The following is an 18,477-nucleotide window of genomic DNA, read 5'->3' on the forward strand; positions in this document are numbered from 1 at the left end:
GAAGCCTTGCTGATTACATAAAGTCAATTAACACATATTTTGTAAGTTGTATGCATTGTATTTCTTACAATTAAGCTAAAGAAGACATTATTAAGAAAATCAAGGAAGAGAAAATACATTTACATTATTTATTGAAAAAAAAAAAAAATCCATGTATAAGCTGACCTTCACAGTTCAAACGCATGCTGTTCAAGAGTTAACTGTATACTTTTGGTTATCTAAAATCAAAAGCACACTAGAAGGATTAACCAGAAACTTATAAAAACGGGCATCCACAAGGGCTATACAGAGATGGAAGCAAGACTTCTGAATGTGGCCTTTCATATAGATTTGACTTTTGAAAAGTTGGAAATGTTTTGCATATTCAAAACAAAATCAAACCAAAAAAGGAAGAAGCAAATCCTAAGACTGAACACAGAAATGAATGAACTTAACTGTATATCAAGTGTTAAAATAACCAAAGAAAATAATTATTTCAAATTAATTTTGAACATGATATTCTGACTTCATTTTTTAGTGGGAAAAATTCTAAGGAACAAAAAACTGCAAAGACATCTTAAACTTCACTCAGTAGGCTGAATTCACATAGAATACTAATTACAGTAATTCTAAGCGTTTGATGTTTACTGTAGGATAAAACAAATAGGGAACTACATTAACATCAATAGGGACGAAGATTTTTAATAAGAAAAACAAATGTAAAATAAAAAGATAGAGAAAGAAATAGGTTATTTTTGAGGTGGAAGTATCAGTATGAGTTCATGATTTTAAGATGAAAAGTATTTTATAGCTCTGTTGATTGACAGGGCTTAGAAACAATGACAACTCAATAGCAATGGGCATACGGAGCTCCCAGATCTTAATTCTGAAAAACTATTCCCTACTAATAGGTCCTAGGGCCACTTGGAGAAACGGCTAGTTCTATCTATGACCAGGGCTGGGAAAATTAAAAGCAGGCCTAGGACATCTGGTTGTGCCAAGAGAGCAAGAAAGTGCTCAGAAGACTAGTGAGGTCACCTCGAAGGCTCAAAAGAGACACTCTGAAGGAGACAACATCTGCATCAAGTTTAGAGCACCAAAAATAATGATCGGAATTGATTTTAATATACTGAATAAACACTAAAAGGGGGAGATGAGAGAAGAAAGGCTCTTCCTTACTGAAGAATGCCAATAATAAAGCTAGAAAAGAATGACATATTTAAAAGATATTCTTTTACAACCCTCTAACTGATTCAGGTAGGATCATTAATAGATATACTAAAGCATCGCGATCACCCTATATATTGCTAACTGTCAAAAAGAAATCACAGTGTAAATATCTAACGTCCATTACCTTAACCGAATGACCAAACTTATTCTCCTGGTGTGCTGCAAAATGAAGTATGCCATACAAACACGAAGCATTCTTAAGAAACCCAAAATATTTAACTTGATCTACCTAAGCCTGTAAGTAGCTTCTTAGGAAACAGAAAGGATAAAGGAAAAAGTTTAAACATCTTTAGACACTACCAAATATTCTCTGTGGGCAAAAATGAGAACCACTGTTCAATACTGAAAGAGACAAAACATGAACTCTGGGACCCGGTATGGAAAAATGTTATAACAGATATTTGGGGACGACTGGATAAATCTGAATAAGACTAGAAAAATGTCATTAAATTAAAAAAGAAAAAGACCTGCGGCCTGCTGATAATCCCTGGGATATAGATTCGGGTTTGAGGGAGCAATATTATTATATATTATGATATTAACATAAATCTCACTTGGCCCCAAAGATCCAGGACACCTGTTTGCGTCTGGACAGTTAGACCGTTTGAGGCTTTCCTTGATAAACTCAAAATTCTTCAGGAATGTCCCTGTAAGCATTTAGAAGACCTCACAGGTAATGACCCCTACCACGCTGACTGTTGCATCATGGGTAAAGAAAGGAGCACTCTGCCACAAGATGTTGCTGTTCTCAGGAAAAATAATAATCAATAATCAACAGGGAATGCTTATTGTGGTCCAGCCACTGTGCAGAGTGGTATCTATATATGTCTCACTGAATCTGCTCTGTAACTCCATCATAAAATAAGGAAACAAACTTCAAAAGCTAAAGTACCTGGCTGGGGAAGAGAATGACAATGGTAATAAATCTACTTCATACGATCATTACAAACATTTAATGAGGTAATACTTCTCACACAATTAGAACAGTGCCTAGCACATAAAAAACAATACTTAAATGTCTGTTAAGTGAATAAAAATTTTTAAAAATCTCCCAAAGATCATACAGCTAAAAACAGCCAGGATTCAAACCCAGACTGCCTCCAAGGTTCATATTCTTAGCCACCAGGCCTACACTGCTCATGGCTTTAAGAGTGACTAGAACCAATTTTCGACATGATCCTAGACTTTGATCCACCCTCCCAAAGTGAAATTGCATAATCAACCCATCTGTAAGGTCTTGAGGCTCCAGTTGGTTTCAAAGGTGTGAACCCATGCTTAGGATGGCATACCAAGGTGGCACTGACCCTAAGTGCCCCAACAATACAGTGGTTCCCAGATAGCACACACCAATTACCAAAAGCATGCTGGGGCCAGCCCCAATCCCCTGCCACAGGAGTACTAAGTGTTTCTCAAGAAAGATATCAGCGGTCCATACGACTCTTTATTCAAGGTGGCCTCCCTTTTCAATCTGAAGTCTCTGCTGCTTGAGAAATTCTAATGTTTGTTAAGAGCCTGATAAAAAAAAAGTAGGTAAACACATTTTACTTGAAATTTTGTTCCTTTGCCAAGTCCTCCTCCTTGAATGGGACTTCTAAGTGCAGTCAAAGCTCTCTTGCTTTCAAGAACAAGAAAGAAATCAGAGTAGGTTCAACAAAACCATAGAACATAATGGTATTTTTGGCCTGTCCAAGATTTTGACACAGAATGCAGAGCGGAATTGGGACTCGAACTTCAAATTCTCTATCTCCCTACCAAATCATAAAGAAAGTGAAATTTGATGCAAAGTAATAGAAAAACTACTAGAAACCCAATGCCTTTGGGTTGTTTTGATGCAAAGTAACAGAAAAACTACTACAACCCAATGCCTTTGGGTTGTACTCATGGGAAAAGAGAGAGATATCTTGGATGTCATCTAATCCTTTTAAATTTCATCTGTTAATTATCACCATTACAAAAACCTTACTTTTAGGTTAACTGTACTGCTCAGAAGGAAGTCTTCTCAATAACAGTAAGAAATACTATATTCTTGCAAAGTACCTACATGATAGCCTTCGGAAACCTGCCCAATTATAGTGAGGTATTCCCTTTGCTCTAGTTTACACTGCATTTCTTCGGATTAAATCATGGAATGTGCATCTCTCACATCGTTGTGTTGACTCCACTAATTCCTAACTTTTAAAACAGAAGGCCAGGTCAATTTTAGAAAAAATACTGACCATCCCTCTAAAAATGAAAAGCTAATAATGACAATCCCTTGACATCTCAAAGCAACAACATCAGTTAAAGCCAAACTGCTCTAGAAGCCATAGCTGCAATGACCTCGAAAAGCATTTCGCACTTCTCTGAACATATGAACCCTTTTTTGTTCACTCTCTCATACACACAAGCATATACCCTGAGCCTGAAAGGATGTTTACGTTAGATGGCAGGATAAATGTGATTTACTTCTTCTTAAATAGGCTATTTGACTTTTTCAGTTTTTAAAAAGCTTTAAAATGAACACAAATATAGTAAAACGTTTAGTTCTAAGTCCTCATATAAAACAAGAGATTATAAATAATAATGAATATATAATATGTATATGTATATATGTGTATGTATATATATGTTGTATGTCTGTATATACAGTAAAAATGTTGTATATACAGTACATATAATGAACACAATATATATATAAAAGTATGTGTGTGTTATTTGTATAGGAATCAAAAGCTTTAATTATTCTCTTTTCTTACCTAGAAAGCAAAAAGTTATCTTACAAGTGCTCCATTCTGAATTTCTGATGGGGTACTTATTTAGTTTAGCAATGTTCTAAGTAGCTTTTAGATTCCATCAGGAGTAAATGCAAAGGTATCATTAAATCAATACTTTCGTATCTATTAAAATTATATAGCATTTCTCCCTCCCAAGATTTTACTACAAAAATAACTTCCTAATGTGTTTTATACTTTATTAAATCAGATTTACCAATGGAAACAATTTTACTCTATATTTTAATTTTCTTTAATCTGCCTCAATGTTTCATGTGAAAATTTCTTTTCCTCCTCTGACAAATGGTGAAACTTCCTACACTTAAGACTTTCAGTATTCATTCTTGACTCAAATTTAAATACCTACCTTTAACATTGAAACTCAAGATCTGTCCCTATTTACTATCCCCTTATTAAAATGCTGAAGGATTATCTGGTACAGAAAAAAATTATCTTTTCAGTCATTTACTTGCCCTATGCACCTACATCGTTAACTTCCAGTCAGTACATTTAGTGTCAGTATGTAGAAAACAAAAATACAAACTTGCACAAGGTCCTGTTTTCTACCCCATGATCCATCCAATGTAAAAAAAGGTAAGTCTCCTTGCTTCTAAGAGTATCACATTTCATTCAATAACAGATAAGCAATTCTCCTCTCCCCATTCTCAGAGCTCTTGTTACAGCTTAGGAGTGTCTTAAGAATTCAATATTCATTCCAGAAGTATTGGGTATCATTTTGTGGTTTCTCAAGCTACTTTTCAGTATGTCCTTCTTGTTATAAGTAGTGGCGAATCTCACTTTTTCACTTCAAAATTATGAGAATTTAAAGGGCATCTAAACTACTCTGAGTCACTTAGGAAGAGAAAAATATCTGTGACATGATGTAACCATCGTAAACCCAGAGCAGCAAAAGCCAATTTCACATAAGGGTTTGTTCAATAGGCCTTCTGTGTTAATTTTTGGCAACAAAACAATGATCGAAGGCCCAAAAGCTTTTTAATCACCAAGTTAAAATTATTATCTCCACGGTAACTGAAGTCCGTGGCAGAAATGTATTGGTGACTGCCAGAAAAAGCACAAGGTATGACAGTGAAACTATATTATGGGACCACCATAGGTTCCCCCCCCGCCTTTTGAGTGAAACTCCCCAGGAGAGAGATGGTCTCTGCTCCTTTAATCAACTATAAAAACAGGAGGTGGCTCCAAAGGTCCATATGCTGATGTTATAAGTACAGACCTATCCTCATTCACTTCTGGGTTCCAGTCCCCATCCTGTAACTGCTGGATATAGCAATCATGTAACCTCCTTCAACTCGCCCCTCAGGACAATCATGACTTTGATTCGAGGCAGATGGCTTTTATAATATTCGCTAAGGGTGATTTAAGAGCACAAGCCTAGAAAAACTTTAGTAAGCTTTCTCCAGATCAGACAAAGTCTTCCTTTCTTGTACTTTGAGGAACTTGTTTCCCTACACATTTCAACTGCTAAATTCAAGTCAAGCTTGAATAAACTGAGTTTGCAGATCAAAACATTCAGTCTGGGATAGGCAGCACAGGTAATGATGGAAAGCAAGATAACTGAGTAAAGGGACACGAAAGAAGACGAGCAAGGTTACTTTTTTCCATTTGATCTAGATAATTAAGATCTTAGTTCAAAATTTCTATCTTGTAAAATGTAATATAATTTGTTGACTAAGATCAAAGACAATTACCCACATCATTTTTTACTGCTGCCACCTCCATTTTGTAGTATGGGCACAAGTCCTAAGAACCGCATTCCATCAACTTCAACTCAACTGTGTTTACTGCAGTGAAGGAAAACACTCACACACACTCCTGCTGCAAGGAGAGGAAAGTCAACCGAAAGCCCTCGCCATCTGTGGAGAGAATACTGAATGAGAAAACAGAAGACAGTTTGGGCTACTCTTTTTAGTCCTTATTCAGATCCAAACTTCTGTGTCTCAGTTTCCTCTCCTGTAATATGGTAATATTAATATCAGCCTTTCTTAAAGTCAAAGGGTCCTAAGAATCAAGAAAAAGTATGTGAAGATTTTTTTAAAAACCAAAAAGTACAACAAAAAACGTATCCCAATCATGGTTCTTTTCACATATTTGTTAATTGTATTTGTAAACCTTAAGTGACTGAAGCCATTACTTAATGACTTCAATAAGATCCACTTATTCAACAAATATTATGTACCTATTACTTATAAGCCACTGTGCTAGGCCCTGTTGAGGTATTTACATGTAGGTTCAAGTATGCCATGCAGGTATACTCAATGTATGTTTGTTGTGCAAATATAGGGAGATTTTAATAAGTAAAAAAGGAAAAGTGTGAAATATATTTGCATTACTAAATATCTCATAAGACATGTTATAAAGTTATACATGTTAGTCATATTTGCATAATTGAATAATAAATTTCCCCAAAAAACACAATGCTCTTTATAGTTTTTATATGGAGGAATGGGGTTTGGAAGATAAAGGATGGATAGTGCTGACCTCAAAGTGAGATCAGTCTTTCGTAAAGCGCTTCAAAGGCCCTGAAATGGGAAGAAACAAAATCTACTCACTAGATGCAAAGATCGTCTATTGACATCCCTTCTATGTTTCATCTTCATATAGTCCATTTTTTGAAAGCAATAGTCAGACTTTAACAAACGGCAGACACCAGACCTCACCTAACACATCCTTCTCAGCATCTCAACTGATGGTGGTTCCTCCTTCATAAGCCACAGTCAAAACAAATCTTTCAAACACAAGATCTCATCCATCGACCCCTTTTTCATGATGCACTTCCTGTCCGAACTTCCAAAGATTAAACACAAGTCTGCCCCAATTGTAGGCAAAGAGCTAAAATATTTTATGCCCAAGATAAAAATGAAAAAAAGTGAAGCCATATCAGAAGTAGGAAGAGCAGGCCTACCCAGTACCAACATGCATTTCCAGCCACAAATGGGCTGAGAGGTAAAGTTCTCATCTTAAATAAGGAAACGCCTTTGCTTACGGAGTGCATCAGGAAGCCAAAAGACCACCTGCAGGAGAAAGCCCACCTGAGGGCTTGTTGCCCAACCTTTTAATTTCCGGACACTGCGAATCAACTGGGAGGAGTAAACAAACTTCCAGATGTGTAACCAGACTTCAGTTAGTGACACAGCCACAACGATCACCACCTCGCTGAGTCCTCTATTTTTAACGTTTTATCTTTTGTTTGCTCTTAGTTTTCTTAGCATTAAAATTAATTTGGGTAGCATTATATTTCCCTAAATTGTATGAACTTCTTAATAAAGTACTATTCTTTCAGGAATTCCTTTAAACTCCAAATATCTAATACTATGTCCAACACAGTACACCTATCCTGAGTAGAAAAAATTGAATGAAATTATGTATGTTAGGTAAAGGTTTTCCTTAGGATCTAGTCACCTGATTTTTAAAACTGGTTCCAAAGAACTCTAGGAAGCAAAAGAAACATCTGCTTCAGAGTTCCGCTAGTATAATTCAAATTATCTTGTAAAATATATTTTTTGCCATTTTTAAGAACAATAATAAAAAGTACCACATATCAAATGTTAAATTTCAAACATAAAGACCATCATAAAACATGTTAGCCTGTGCTACAGGATCAAAATGATCGTGAAGACACTGGAATGAAGCTCTCGTCATCTCTCTGCATATGTGAAACTTAAGGAACTTCTTGGAAATTTGTCACTGCCTGGGAAAACCACAGCTCTCCATGGTGCCTTCTGTTAGTACAAGCATATACACGTCCACTCATGTAACACTGTGCCAGTGAACACACTAGTACAGTACACGGATATCTGGGCTCCAGTAAATGTCACAGCAAGCTCAGATGCATCTGCTCAAGATATGCTCTCATCGCAAAAAGTAACTGAACAATGTTTAGCGAAAATATAAGGCATGTTACTGCGAGACATGTTAGTATTTGTTTTAAATATAGATGATATCAATAGTGATTCAAATTTAAAAATATCTCCTACAGAACTTTATGACTCTAAACCATTTATTTTAATTTTTCAGTGGCTGTATAATCAAAATTAAAGGAAATCAAATATTGAGGCGGATGTGTTAGTGGTCAATACAAGATATACCTAAAAAAGAAGGTTCAACTGTTAAAAACGTCTGAGTCTACTGATCTCATGCAACATGCTAATTTACAGATGAGAAAAAGAAAAAAGAAAAAAAGAAACCAGGAAGTCAACTGACATATTTAAGGTCACGGATATAAAGGCAAAGGTGGAACTAGAACTCAAGGGTTTTGACTCCCATGTCTTTTCCTTACTCTATATGGTCCTATTTAACAAAGTTCTGGTCCTAGAATTCAGTTTCTATTAGGGGACTATTACTTGCTCACTAACATCATTAAAAAGTCAAAGATGTGTTTCACACAATCGTTAATTGAGCCTAAAGTATTATGAGAGAACCGAAGTCGCTCTCCCAGGTCCAATGTAGCTTAAATTCTGGGAATATACAAAAATAACCATGATATAAGATTTCTGTAAAAATGGGAGAAGGGGGGGATGTAGATCAAAGGGTACAAACTTTCAGTTACAATGAGCATTAGGTTCTAAGGACCTACTGTACAGTATAGTGACAACAGTTAATAATATAGTATTGTATAACTGAAACTTGCTGAGTGAGAATAGATCTTAAACATTCTCCACTATGTACAAAAAGAGTTAACTATGTGAGGTGATAAATGTGCTAATTATCTTGATCTTGGCAACAGTTCCACAATGTATATCAAATCATGACACTGTACATTTTAAATATATACAATTATGTTTGTCAATTACTCTTCAATAAAGTTAGGGGGAAAAAATGGGAGAAGGGCAATAAATATTCTAAGAATCGTACTATGGAGCTCAGAGGTTGGCAGTATTATTTCTGAGTGGGAAAATGAAAAAAGGCTCAGACTTATTCAGTAATAGAAGATTATCCCAGTGTTGGAAATTAACAGAAAAGAACTAGGAAAAGTCTGGATTTTGGATCCACTATACTCTTGGAAATAATCACATTATGTTAGAATTAGATCTACCTGATTTCCAGTTTAAAGAAAATACAGAGCTGTAGCAATATACTAAATGATACCACAGAGGAACGAGCAGACAAATCCAGAATGTGGTACATTCTACAAGACTCTCCAAAAAGTCAATGTCATAGAGAAAAAAGCGGGGAAGGATGGTTCCAGATTTAAAAAGATTAGAGAGACCAACAGATGCAATGTCTAAATGGTGATTAGATCCTAGTTTGACAGTTATAAAACATTTTTGGGATGATGGGGGGATTCTGATTGTGGACTAGACCTTAGAAAATAACAATTAATCTTAGGCGTGATATGGTATTATTGCTATAAGAACGATTTTTTCTAATGGATGCATGTTGGAAGTGCCATGATGTCCATACTCACTTTTAAACAGTTAAGCAAATGTATGTGTGTATTTGTTTAATCTAGGTGATGAGTATTCAAGGGTTTCTTTTACTAGTCTTCTAACTTTTCAATATATTTGAAAACTGTCATTAAAAATGTTTCAAAAAAGAATTAGATATAATCTTGATAAAGATGATCTAATCCATTTTCTTTTTCCAAAACTGGAAGAAACTGAGCTTAAAGTACCACAGCTGATGCAGGCCTTTTCTCAATACAGATTAAAACTCTGGCAGGTCTGCAGAATCCTGACCTAAACTCTTTCCATATGTCAGAAAACTAGGACTCAAGAGACAAAGACTGACCTGGGACAAACACATACATGTGCATGTAAAAAATACACGCATTTCTTATGCTTAAAATGTGACAATATCATTAAAATTACAAAAGAATAAAGATCTGTTAAAAGACTATAACAACCTAGTACTTCAGAAATTTGTATCAAATAACCTCGGAACGCAACAGTGAATGGGAATTAGTTTAACTGTTAGATGCACAAAAAGCAAAAAAAAAATTTTTAAACCACTTAACTAGTATCACCTACAATACTGTCTCAAAACTTGGTTTGATTATGGTAATTATGCCTTCTAAAATCTGACGACATACATTAACAACTTCATATTTCACCTATCCCCTCCACAAGCTTCTTGCCAGTCCCTTAAAAGGTCGTGTTTTTTCATATTTCTATACAATTCCCTCTGCATACAGAATGTCCATCTGCCTCTTCATCTACTATCTTTCAAGATCAGCTTCTTATGCCACCTCTTCAGTGAAGCTTTCTGACTCGGCTCTACTACTCCTTGAACTTCTTCTATACTACTTTTTTCATTGTTATAGAGACTTTTAAAACTTTTCCTAATTATTTAAATGTATGATTCCTCTATTAGACCACAAACTACTTGATATCACAGCAGGCTTTACTTACCTCTCTACTTCTAGTTAGCTTTAAGTGCTGGCAGGCAGAAATAATGGAGGCTGGCTATTTTTAAAAGTTTCAGAAGAACCGTCTTAACTCACCTAAAAAATAAAGTGTTTGCCCAGAGTTGAAAGTAATAGTTTATCAAGAAGCAGATTTGTAACTTAAATGACCAGATTTGTAACTTAAATGATCTAGACTATTTGTTACTCTGCCCCTTTGATACTATTGTCACATAGCACAATCTGGAAACTATCTGAACCAACACAAAGAAGCAGGCTGACCTTGCTTAAACCTACAAGCCAATTACAATAAATGCAACAAATTATCTGAAGAGTTTCCTGTGAGGTTAAGAACTTAATCAGAGAAGCTCAAAAGTCACTAATTCATTACTTAGTCTTCAGCAAATGTATATCAAGACCCCACGCTCAAGTAAAATGCATTTAGATGACTTTTACAGTTTTTCTTAGAAATTTCATTACTGAAAACAAGCTATAATGGAAACTTCTAAAAGTTCTATTGCAAGCGTGCAAAAATAAGGCATTACAACACCCAATGTATACTCAGCAATATTTAACCTCTCAGCTCAATATATGGATGGAATATATTAAGAAACAAACTTAAGTCTTGCTGACTGCAAGTCAAAGAAGCTGATGCAAAACAAACACGTGCTGATTGTTCTCCGCCAACACACATGCATCTTTCAGCACATACGTGTTAGTAAAGTCTCAACCTACGGTCCTCGAACTACCAGTTAATCAAGAGGAGCTTGCTGGTCAAGCCTAGTACTGCCAGATAAGCAGGAGCAGAAAGCTGGGTAGGGATGGTGAGGGGCGGTGGAAGCAATCAGGTGAAATGGTCCAAATGAAGATAAACCATTCAGGTGGTCTGCAGTAAGGAAAAATGAGAGAATCACTAAATCAGCAAATCGATCATCATGCCCAATTACGATGATCATGGTGCTAACCAAATCAATCTAATGCTTTTTTCTTGCAAGAGAAGACTGTTTTTGTCAAAAGCCAGGAGAGAGAAAACTAATCATTAACATAAAGGCAAAAGTTCGTTACTAGTGATTAACATTCAATAATCATTCTTACTAGAAGACTGACCTGGGTATAGTACTAACGAGGTGCTGCCCAAGTTCTGGATTTGCAGTAAGAAGATCAGATAGATTTAAAAACAAAATCTATTAAGATTTCTCCGTAAGAGACGTGTTATGGACTAGTGCTATCAAAAATCAGAATAAAGATTCCTATCATTTTTAATGGCTTAAAGCTTCTTTCCATTGTATACAGCACCGGCAACTGATTCCTAAATAAAATCAGAGATGAAAAACAGCCGATTTAATGTGAAAATAGGGAGACTCCTCTTTAAAAATGCCTTTCCGACATAAATTCCAAGATAATCTTGACAGGGAAAAAATTTCAACCCTTATGTTGAAAATGTAAATATGTTTATATGCAAGCATATTACATTATACGGAAAATATAGGAATACAAATATTTCTATAATTATAGGAAATATGAGTACTAATTTTTTTAGTAGAAAATGGGAAACAGAGTGAGACTAGCCCAATGAAGGTAGCTAATTAGGCAGGAGCTACAACATCCCACGTCAATTTTTAATGTAAACTCAAGGGCTTAAATATCTTCCTAAAGAGGATTCAGCTTTCCCCATATCCCAGTATTTTCCAGCTCTAGCTCCCCTGACCTAAATTCAGTTCTCATGTCTACCAGACCTACCCACCCAGAGTATCACTGTATTTCCAACCTATACCCACTTGCTGCCAATTTTCCTTTTGGTCCGCTCCCCACAACTCCACTCCGAGTAAAATCAGCCACCCTGTTTTACATCGAGTAAATGGCTCGTATTTCACAGATGTCTCCCTCCGATTGGTATGAAACTGTATGCATCACTCTCATAAAGCCCCAGAGCTCACCAACCCAGAAATTCTGAAAGTTTTACTTCCCCTGTTGCACTGATAAAAGGAGACTAAATCTTCAGTCCCCCTCCTGCTCAATTCTGCTTCATTTTTTATTATAGGCACAGGCCTAAGAGTAGAAGCATAAGAAAACTCAATGAAGAACCAAGTTAGATGACATATAGAATATATGGGACACCATAGATACATAAGAAAGACATGTGCATGATAGTCTTGATGAAGAAAGTAACTGATTTCTTGTAGAGAATGTATTTCTTTGAAGCACACCAACCTCAATCAAAAGGGCTGCTGGTATATTCTGGAGTTGGATGCCCAAGAAGTCTATCTTGTGTTCAGATGCTAACAAACCACAGCTAGAATTTCTGCGAATACCACACGATAATGAAAAGTTAACAAACCAAATTATTTTCTGAAATCGTAAGGATGGTCTGTTCAAATACATCAGATCTATTAGTTTCACAGGCAGACCTGTTTTCTTATGTTTGCCAATAATTTAACTAACTTCAGCATACTAGGCACCTACTACGGTCAGGCCTTGAGAGGTAGGTGATTTCTCATTTCTCCACCTTTTGTGAAATTTTCATCACTCAATTCTAAGTTTCTTCCTTTTCTTTTCGCCTAGTCATTCACTTTTACACCTTTAATCGACCTCCTCCAGCTGACTCCAAAATCCACATGCGCAATCCTGACCATCTAGGTGTTCCATATCTGAACTTCTGCACCATCTTAAGTAATGTTTCACCTTAAAAACTCTTCTGTCAATTAGTCCTTAACATACTGAAAGGTGAACTACGGCTTTCCCCAGATAGCGCTTTCTCAGTCCTCAAAACCTGCCAAGCTCCCTTAATATTCCTGGTCACCTGGGTTCGCAACAAGGATTATTTTTCTGTATCCCGACATCCAATAAATCACCAACTCATGCCATTTTTTCCCCTAATGGATTCCTCACACTAGTCTCTTCCCACTGTAAGCAATCCTATACCAGTGCTTCTGAAACTAAGATGCATAGAAATCACTGGGGAGTCTGGTTAAAATGCAGAATAGCATTCAGGAGGGGGCCGGCCCGAGATTCTGCATTCCTAACACTCGCAGGTGATGCTAATGCTGCTGGCTGAAAGACCACATCTCATACCTTTGAGCAGCTGAGATGTTCTGTTTTCCTTTACACCCTCAGCGCTTGCACAATTTATCCTATGGTATTTTTATACATTTACACAGTTTTATAATTGTTTCTTATGTGCATATTCTATTAGGCTTTCCTAAAAAAAGATTTTGACATACTCAAGAAACAGGATCATGATTCCTTTTTTTTTTTTTTGGGAACAAAAGCAACCAACAGAACATTGGGCACATTGTGGATATTCAATACTTGTTGATTGTAAAATGCTTCCCTAGAAAATACAACAATCATCTCTTAAGAAGTTGAAGTGGGTTTATCAATCACCTCTGTCAACTTTTTAAGAACCATTTCACTGCTAATCAACCTTTTCACCACATTAGACAGAGGAATTAAACTTAAAGCAGCTTTCTATTCAGAGTTAAGAAAGCAAATGTTAGTTATAAGATTTGTGAATTATTGGTTATAGAATTTTTGTCTCCATCAGTGAAGGATGAAATATATACTTAGAACGGAAACTAGAAGTACGACAAAAGAAAAAATAAATTGGACTTCATTAAAATTAAAAACTTCTGTGCATCAAAGGACACCATCAAGGAAACCTACGAGAGAAAATATTTGCAAATCATATTTCTGATAAGGTTTAATATACAGAATATATGAAGAACTACAACTCAATAAATAAAAACAATTTGAAAATAGGCAAAGAACTTAGAAATTTCTCCAAAAAAGATATATGAATGTCCAAAAAGCGCATTGAAAGATGTTCAATATCACTAGTCATTAGAGAAGTACAAACCAAAACTACAATGGGATACGACTTTACAACCACTAGAATGAGTATAATTTAAAAAATGGGAAATAACAAATGTTGCTGAAGATGTGAAGAAAATGGAACCCTTGTACATTTCTGGTAGGAATGTAAAATGGTGCAGCCATCCTGGGACAGTCTGGCAGTTCCTCCAAGATGTAAACATAGAATTACCATATGACGTAGCAATTCCACACCTAGGTATATTTCCAAAAGAAATGAAAACAGACTCAAATAGCTATTTGTACACCGAAGTTCATAGCTGCATTATTCACAATAGCCAAGAAGTGGAAACAACCCAAATGTCCATCAACAGATGAATAAACAAAATGTGGTATATACGTATAATGGAACAGTATTCAGCCAAAAAAAGGATGAAGTGCTGATACTTGCAACAACAGGATGAACCTGGAAGATATGGTAAGTGAAATATACCACAAACAAAAGGATAAATGTTGCATGAGTCTACTTGTACGAAATATCTAGAATAGGCAAATAGAAAAAACAAATTAGAGGTTACTGTGGGGTGGGAGGAGGGAGGAGCAGAGATATTAATTATTGGATTCAGAGTTTCTGTTTAGAGTGATGAAAATTTTTGGAAATACATAGTGGTGATGGTTTCACATTGTGAATATAATTAATGCCACTGAATTATATACTTAAAAATGGTTAAAATATATTTTACATGTATTTTACTACAATTAAAAAATTAAACTAGAAAAAAGAAACTGTTATAGCCTTGAGTTCAAGTTCTGACTGCCATTTATATGCCATGCCATATTAAGCAATTTATTTAATTTCTCCTGGCTTCAACCTATCTATAAAAGAGAGACATTATCCACCTCCCAGAGTTGTTGAATATGAAATTAGAGAGCACAATCACTTAGCACCGTACCTGTTACATAATAAATACTGGTTGGCTGTTATTCAGAAACCATCGTTACTCATCAAGTAGGTGTCTGTAAGGCTGCAAGGTGTCTGATAAATGGATATCCTAGAGAACTCCATGATATTCTCAGAAATGAATTTCCAGCATTCAGTTCCCTCATATAAACCTGGAAACTTGTGACCAACAGGGTCAGTCCCCTGGGGATATCACTGAGTGTATGGAATAAACGACAAACCCAGAAAGTGAGAGATTGCTTTGTACATCGCTTGGTCATTAAAGAGATGAACAAAATAAATAGTTGGCTGCCTTCAATTAATTTCATTATTTTATCCTACATATTTCTTATTTAAAAAAAAAAAAATCACAAGAGATTTAATTCCTCAGCAAATGCCATGGCCTAAAGCCTGCCTAGAGGTTCTAAGTGCCAAACCAAGCATCACACTGTCATCGTAAGGCCGAGAACCATGCAGAACATGCTATCTAAAAATGTCAGAACGACTGGAAATCCCAGGAGTATGGAATTTTAGAGACAACAGTTAAATAATCTACTTCTATAATATACCTGTCTTGATTAAAATTAGGCATTAAAAAATAGTCAAAGCAGCTGAAATTCAAAAACTGAATTCTAGGCAAGGTATGCCAGAGAAAGATACAACAAATGATTCCAAAAGAACAGATAACACAAATCTTATAATGTGAATTAAGTCATTTCCACATTTTAGTCTTTTGTAAAATAATTTCCCAAAACTCTTCAAAGAAGTAATTCATCTGGTAACTAAGTTTTTCTCGATATATACACAAAGTGGGCAAAGGTCATTTAAGGAGCAATTAATTTGTGATGCTTGCACAACATTGTGAATATAATTGAATGTCATGAAAACCATCAGAAAGACTGTATTTTACTCCATGTTGATAAAAGAATTTTTCGCAACCCAGTATGTCCAGATTAAAGCTACTAACCACCATTGTATATTTGAAATGCAAAGGATCTGTGCCAACACCCTTAGGAAAAATAGTCTTCCCCTTCCCAACAAAAACCTATTGTAATAAGCAAGAACTACTTAACATGTTAACCTGAAACACTCACCTGGGCTAATTCCTTTAAACCATAATTAACTCTTAAGTATCATGATAATGGAAAGTAAAACTTCCAAAATTAAATTCCGGAAATAATCCTTTTATCCCACAGAGCTCCTTCCTCTGCCTTGGTGACATCAAGGCCATGTCTTCACTCCAGAAGTAAATAAAGAGGTTTGGTGGTTGATGTTCCTTTTTTCTGAACTTTAATTTAGAAAGGTATAACACGGCTGAAGGTCCAGAGAACTCAGTTCTCAAGAAACTGATACTGTAGCTAACTAGATGTAGCCACTACCACTAGTTATAAATTACCGAAAGCTAAGATTTCACGCTTTCAAAAGTCCATGCTAATAACGCCTGGCTGGTCACAAGTCACACTACCAAAAGACTTAAATTGGCTCAAGTTCATTACCAAAAAGAGAAAAATGTTTATTAGAATTTTAAAATGCGTGAAGTTTCATTAAAACTACACCGCCTACAACAAATATTAATATACTTGAGTACCATTAATGATCACCTAAATGGCAAGGAGAATCATCATGACTCCCTATTTGACCTTGACCCAAGGCTGTTTTAAATCACACCCTTTTTATCTTCCTGCTTTGTTGTCACTCATTATATGCAACCAAGTAATAATGTTAGGACTTAAAATGCACTATACAGTTGAGTTTCTATGGACGATTTTTTTCAAGAAACACTTCACTGAGCTCTCAAACTATTTGCCCAGGATTTAGTCATTCGGGATACCCATAGATTCTAATGAAGTGGCAAGGTCAAACATAATGTAATTCAGGAAAGCCATCAGCCAAAAGTTAGGTGTACATGGTTTATAGATGGAGCTGAAGTGACAGGACAAGCAATAGCTGTTAGTATACTAAGAAAAAGTTGTAAGCCCTTTAATCCCCAACCGATTTAGTTTAAGAACTTATAAATAAGCCCCGCATTTTGAGATATCTGACATAAGGTTGCAACAAAACCAACACTGTCATCTTTGCTATGCCTGGAAGCTGTTTAAAATTCTAAGCTGCACACAAGGTACAGATTAAATTGGGCAAAGGTCATTTAAGGTGCAATTAATTTTATTATGCTCTATACTACAACACCTACTAAAATACTTTCCCCCAGCAAACTGCTATTTATAATAAAGTGCGTTCCGTGTTAGAAAACTTTTAAAGGACTGATACTAGTGGGAAGTTGGACTCATGTATTTGTACTTTTATCCTACATATTTTCCTTTACGTAAGACAGATAGGAATCTGACAAGCCCACCCCGACAGCAAGCTGGCCCAGCACCCGCACGCTGCAGCGAGGAGCCACGTTCTACTCCGGCAGGCCGTTTCCCCACCCCTCGTTAAAACAACGCCTGTGGCCACTTGAGACTTCCCCGACCGAGCTCCAGAAACTTGCAGGTTTAAATGGCCAAATTGGAACCAACCAGGGCAGCTGTCATCTGAAACTCGGGAAAGCTGAGCCCAGCCAACTCTGCTGAACAAGGAAGGGTGCGGAGAGATGTGGCGGGGCCCGACGGAGGGAATGCATTAGGCTCCCCTCCCCAACCCCCCGTCAATTCGCTGTTCTGCAGCCCCGGCGCCGCCATCCTGTTCCTGAATAATTAAACGGGCTGGAGAGGGAGCGAGGTGGCCAGGGAGGCAGTTTCTGGACCGAGTTTCGCGAGCAGGGGCGGCGGGGTCAGGAGGCGGAGGGCTACATGCCCGGTGCGCGGAGGACTTTTCTCGGGGGCCGGGGGACACGGGCACGACCCCCCGGCCGGCGGGGCGGCCGGAAGCAGGGCGGGGGGGAGTGACGCGAAGGAGGGGATGACAAAGGGGCGCGGGGGCTCCGGCCGCGTTCCCCGCGGGCCCGCGGGGGCCGGGACAGGTGGCCGGGCCTGGCCAAGAACAATGGGGGGCCGAGGCTGCCCCCTGGCGCTCACCTACCTCCGGTGCCCTCCGAGTTCTCGTTGAGGCTGCCCGAGGAGTCGTGCTGGGCGCCCACACACCCGCCCATGGGGGCCCCCGGCGCCTCGTCCGCCACCTCCGGGCGCTCGTCCGGGCCCGCCGCCGCCTCAGCCTCCTCCGGCGCCGCCGAGCTCCGGACAGGCGCGCCGCTCCGCTCGCCCGCCGCGGCCCAGCCTCCGCCCCCCTCGCCGCTCCACCCACCGCCTTGGCTCGGCCCCTTCCTCCGCGCCCACTTCTACCTCAGCCCCCGGGCCGCCCGCCCCGCAGGCCTGGCCCGCGCGCCGCCCTCGCCTCCGGCTCGGCCCCGCCAGGCCCGGGCTGGCCCATCCCGGGTGGGCCGCAGCGCCCGCCTCGCCCGCTCA

General features: G+C 37.8%; 1 protein-coding gene across 1 annotated transcript in view; it reads right to left on the minus strand.

Annotated features, from left to right (window-relative positions):
- Positions 1 to 18,266, minus strand: part of UBTD2 (ubiquitin domain containing 2) — a 40,047-nt gene extending 21,781 nt beyond the window's left edge. The window contains exon 1 of the mRNA XM_039877933.1: positions 18,095 to 18,266. Coding sequence (XP_039733867.1) covers positions 18,095 to 18,164 — 70 coding nt within the window. The 5' untranslated portion in view covers positions 18,165 to 18,266. The remainder of the gene's footprint in view (positions 1 to 18,094) is intronic.
- Between the last annotated feature and the right edge of the window lie 211 nt (positions 18,267 to 18,477).

This window comes from Pteropus medius, unplaced genomic scaffold (genome assembly GCF_902729225.1).
Source record: "Pteropus medius unplaced genomic scaffold, Ma_sr-lr_union100, whole genome shotgun sequence".
NCBI lineage: Eukaryota > Metazoa > Chordata > Mammalia > Chiroptera > Pteropodidae > Pteropus > Pteropus medius.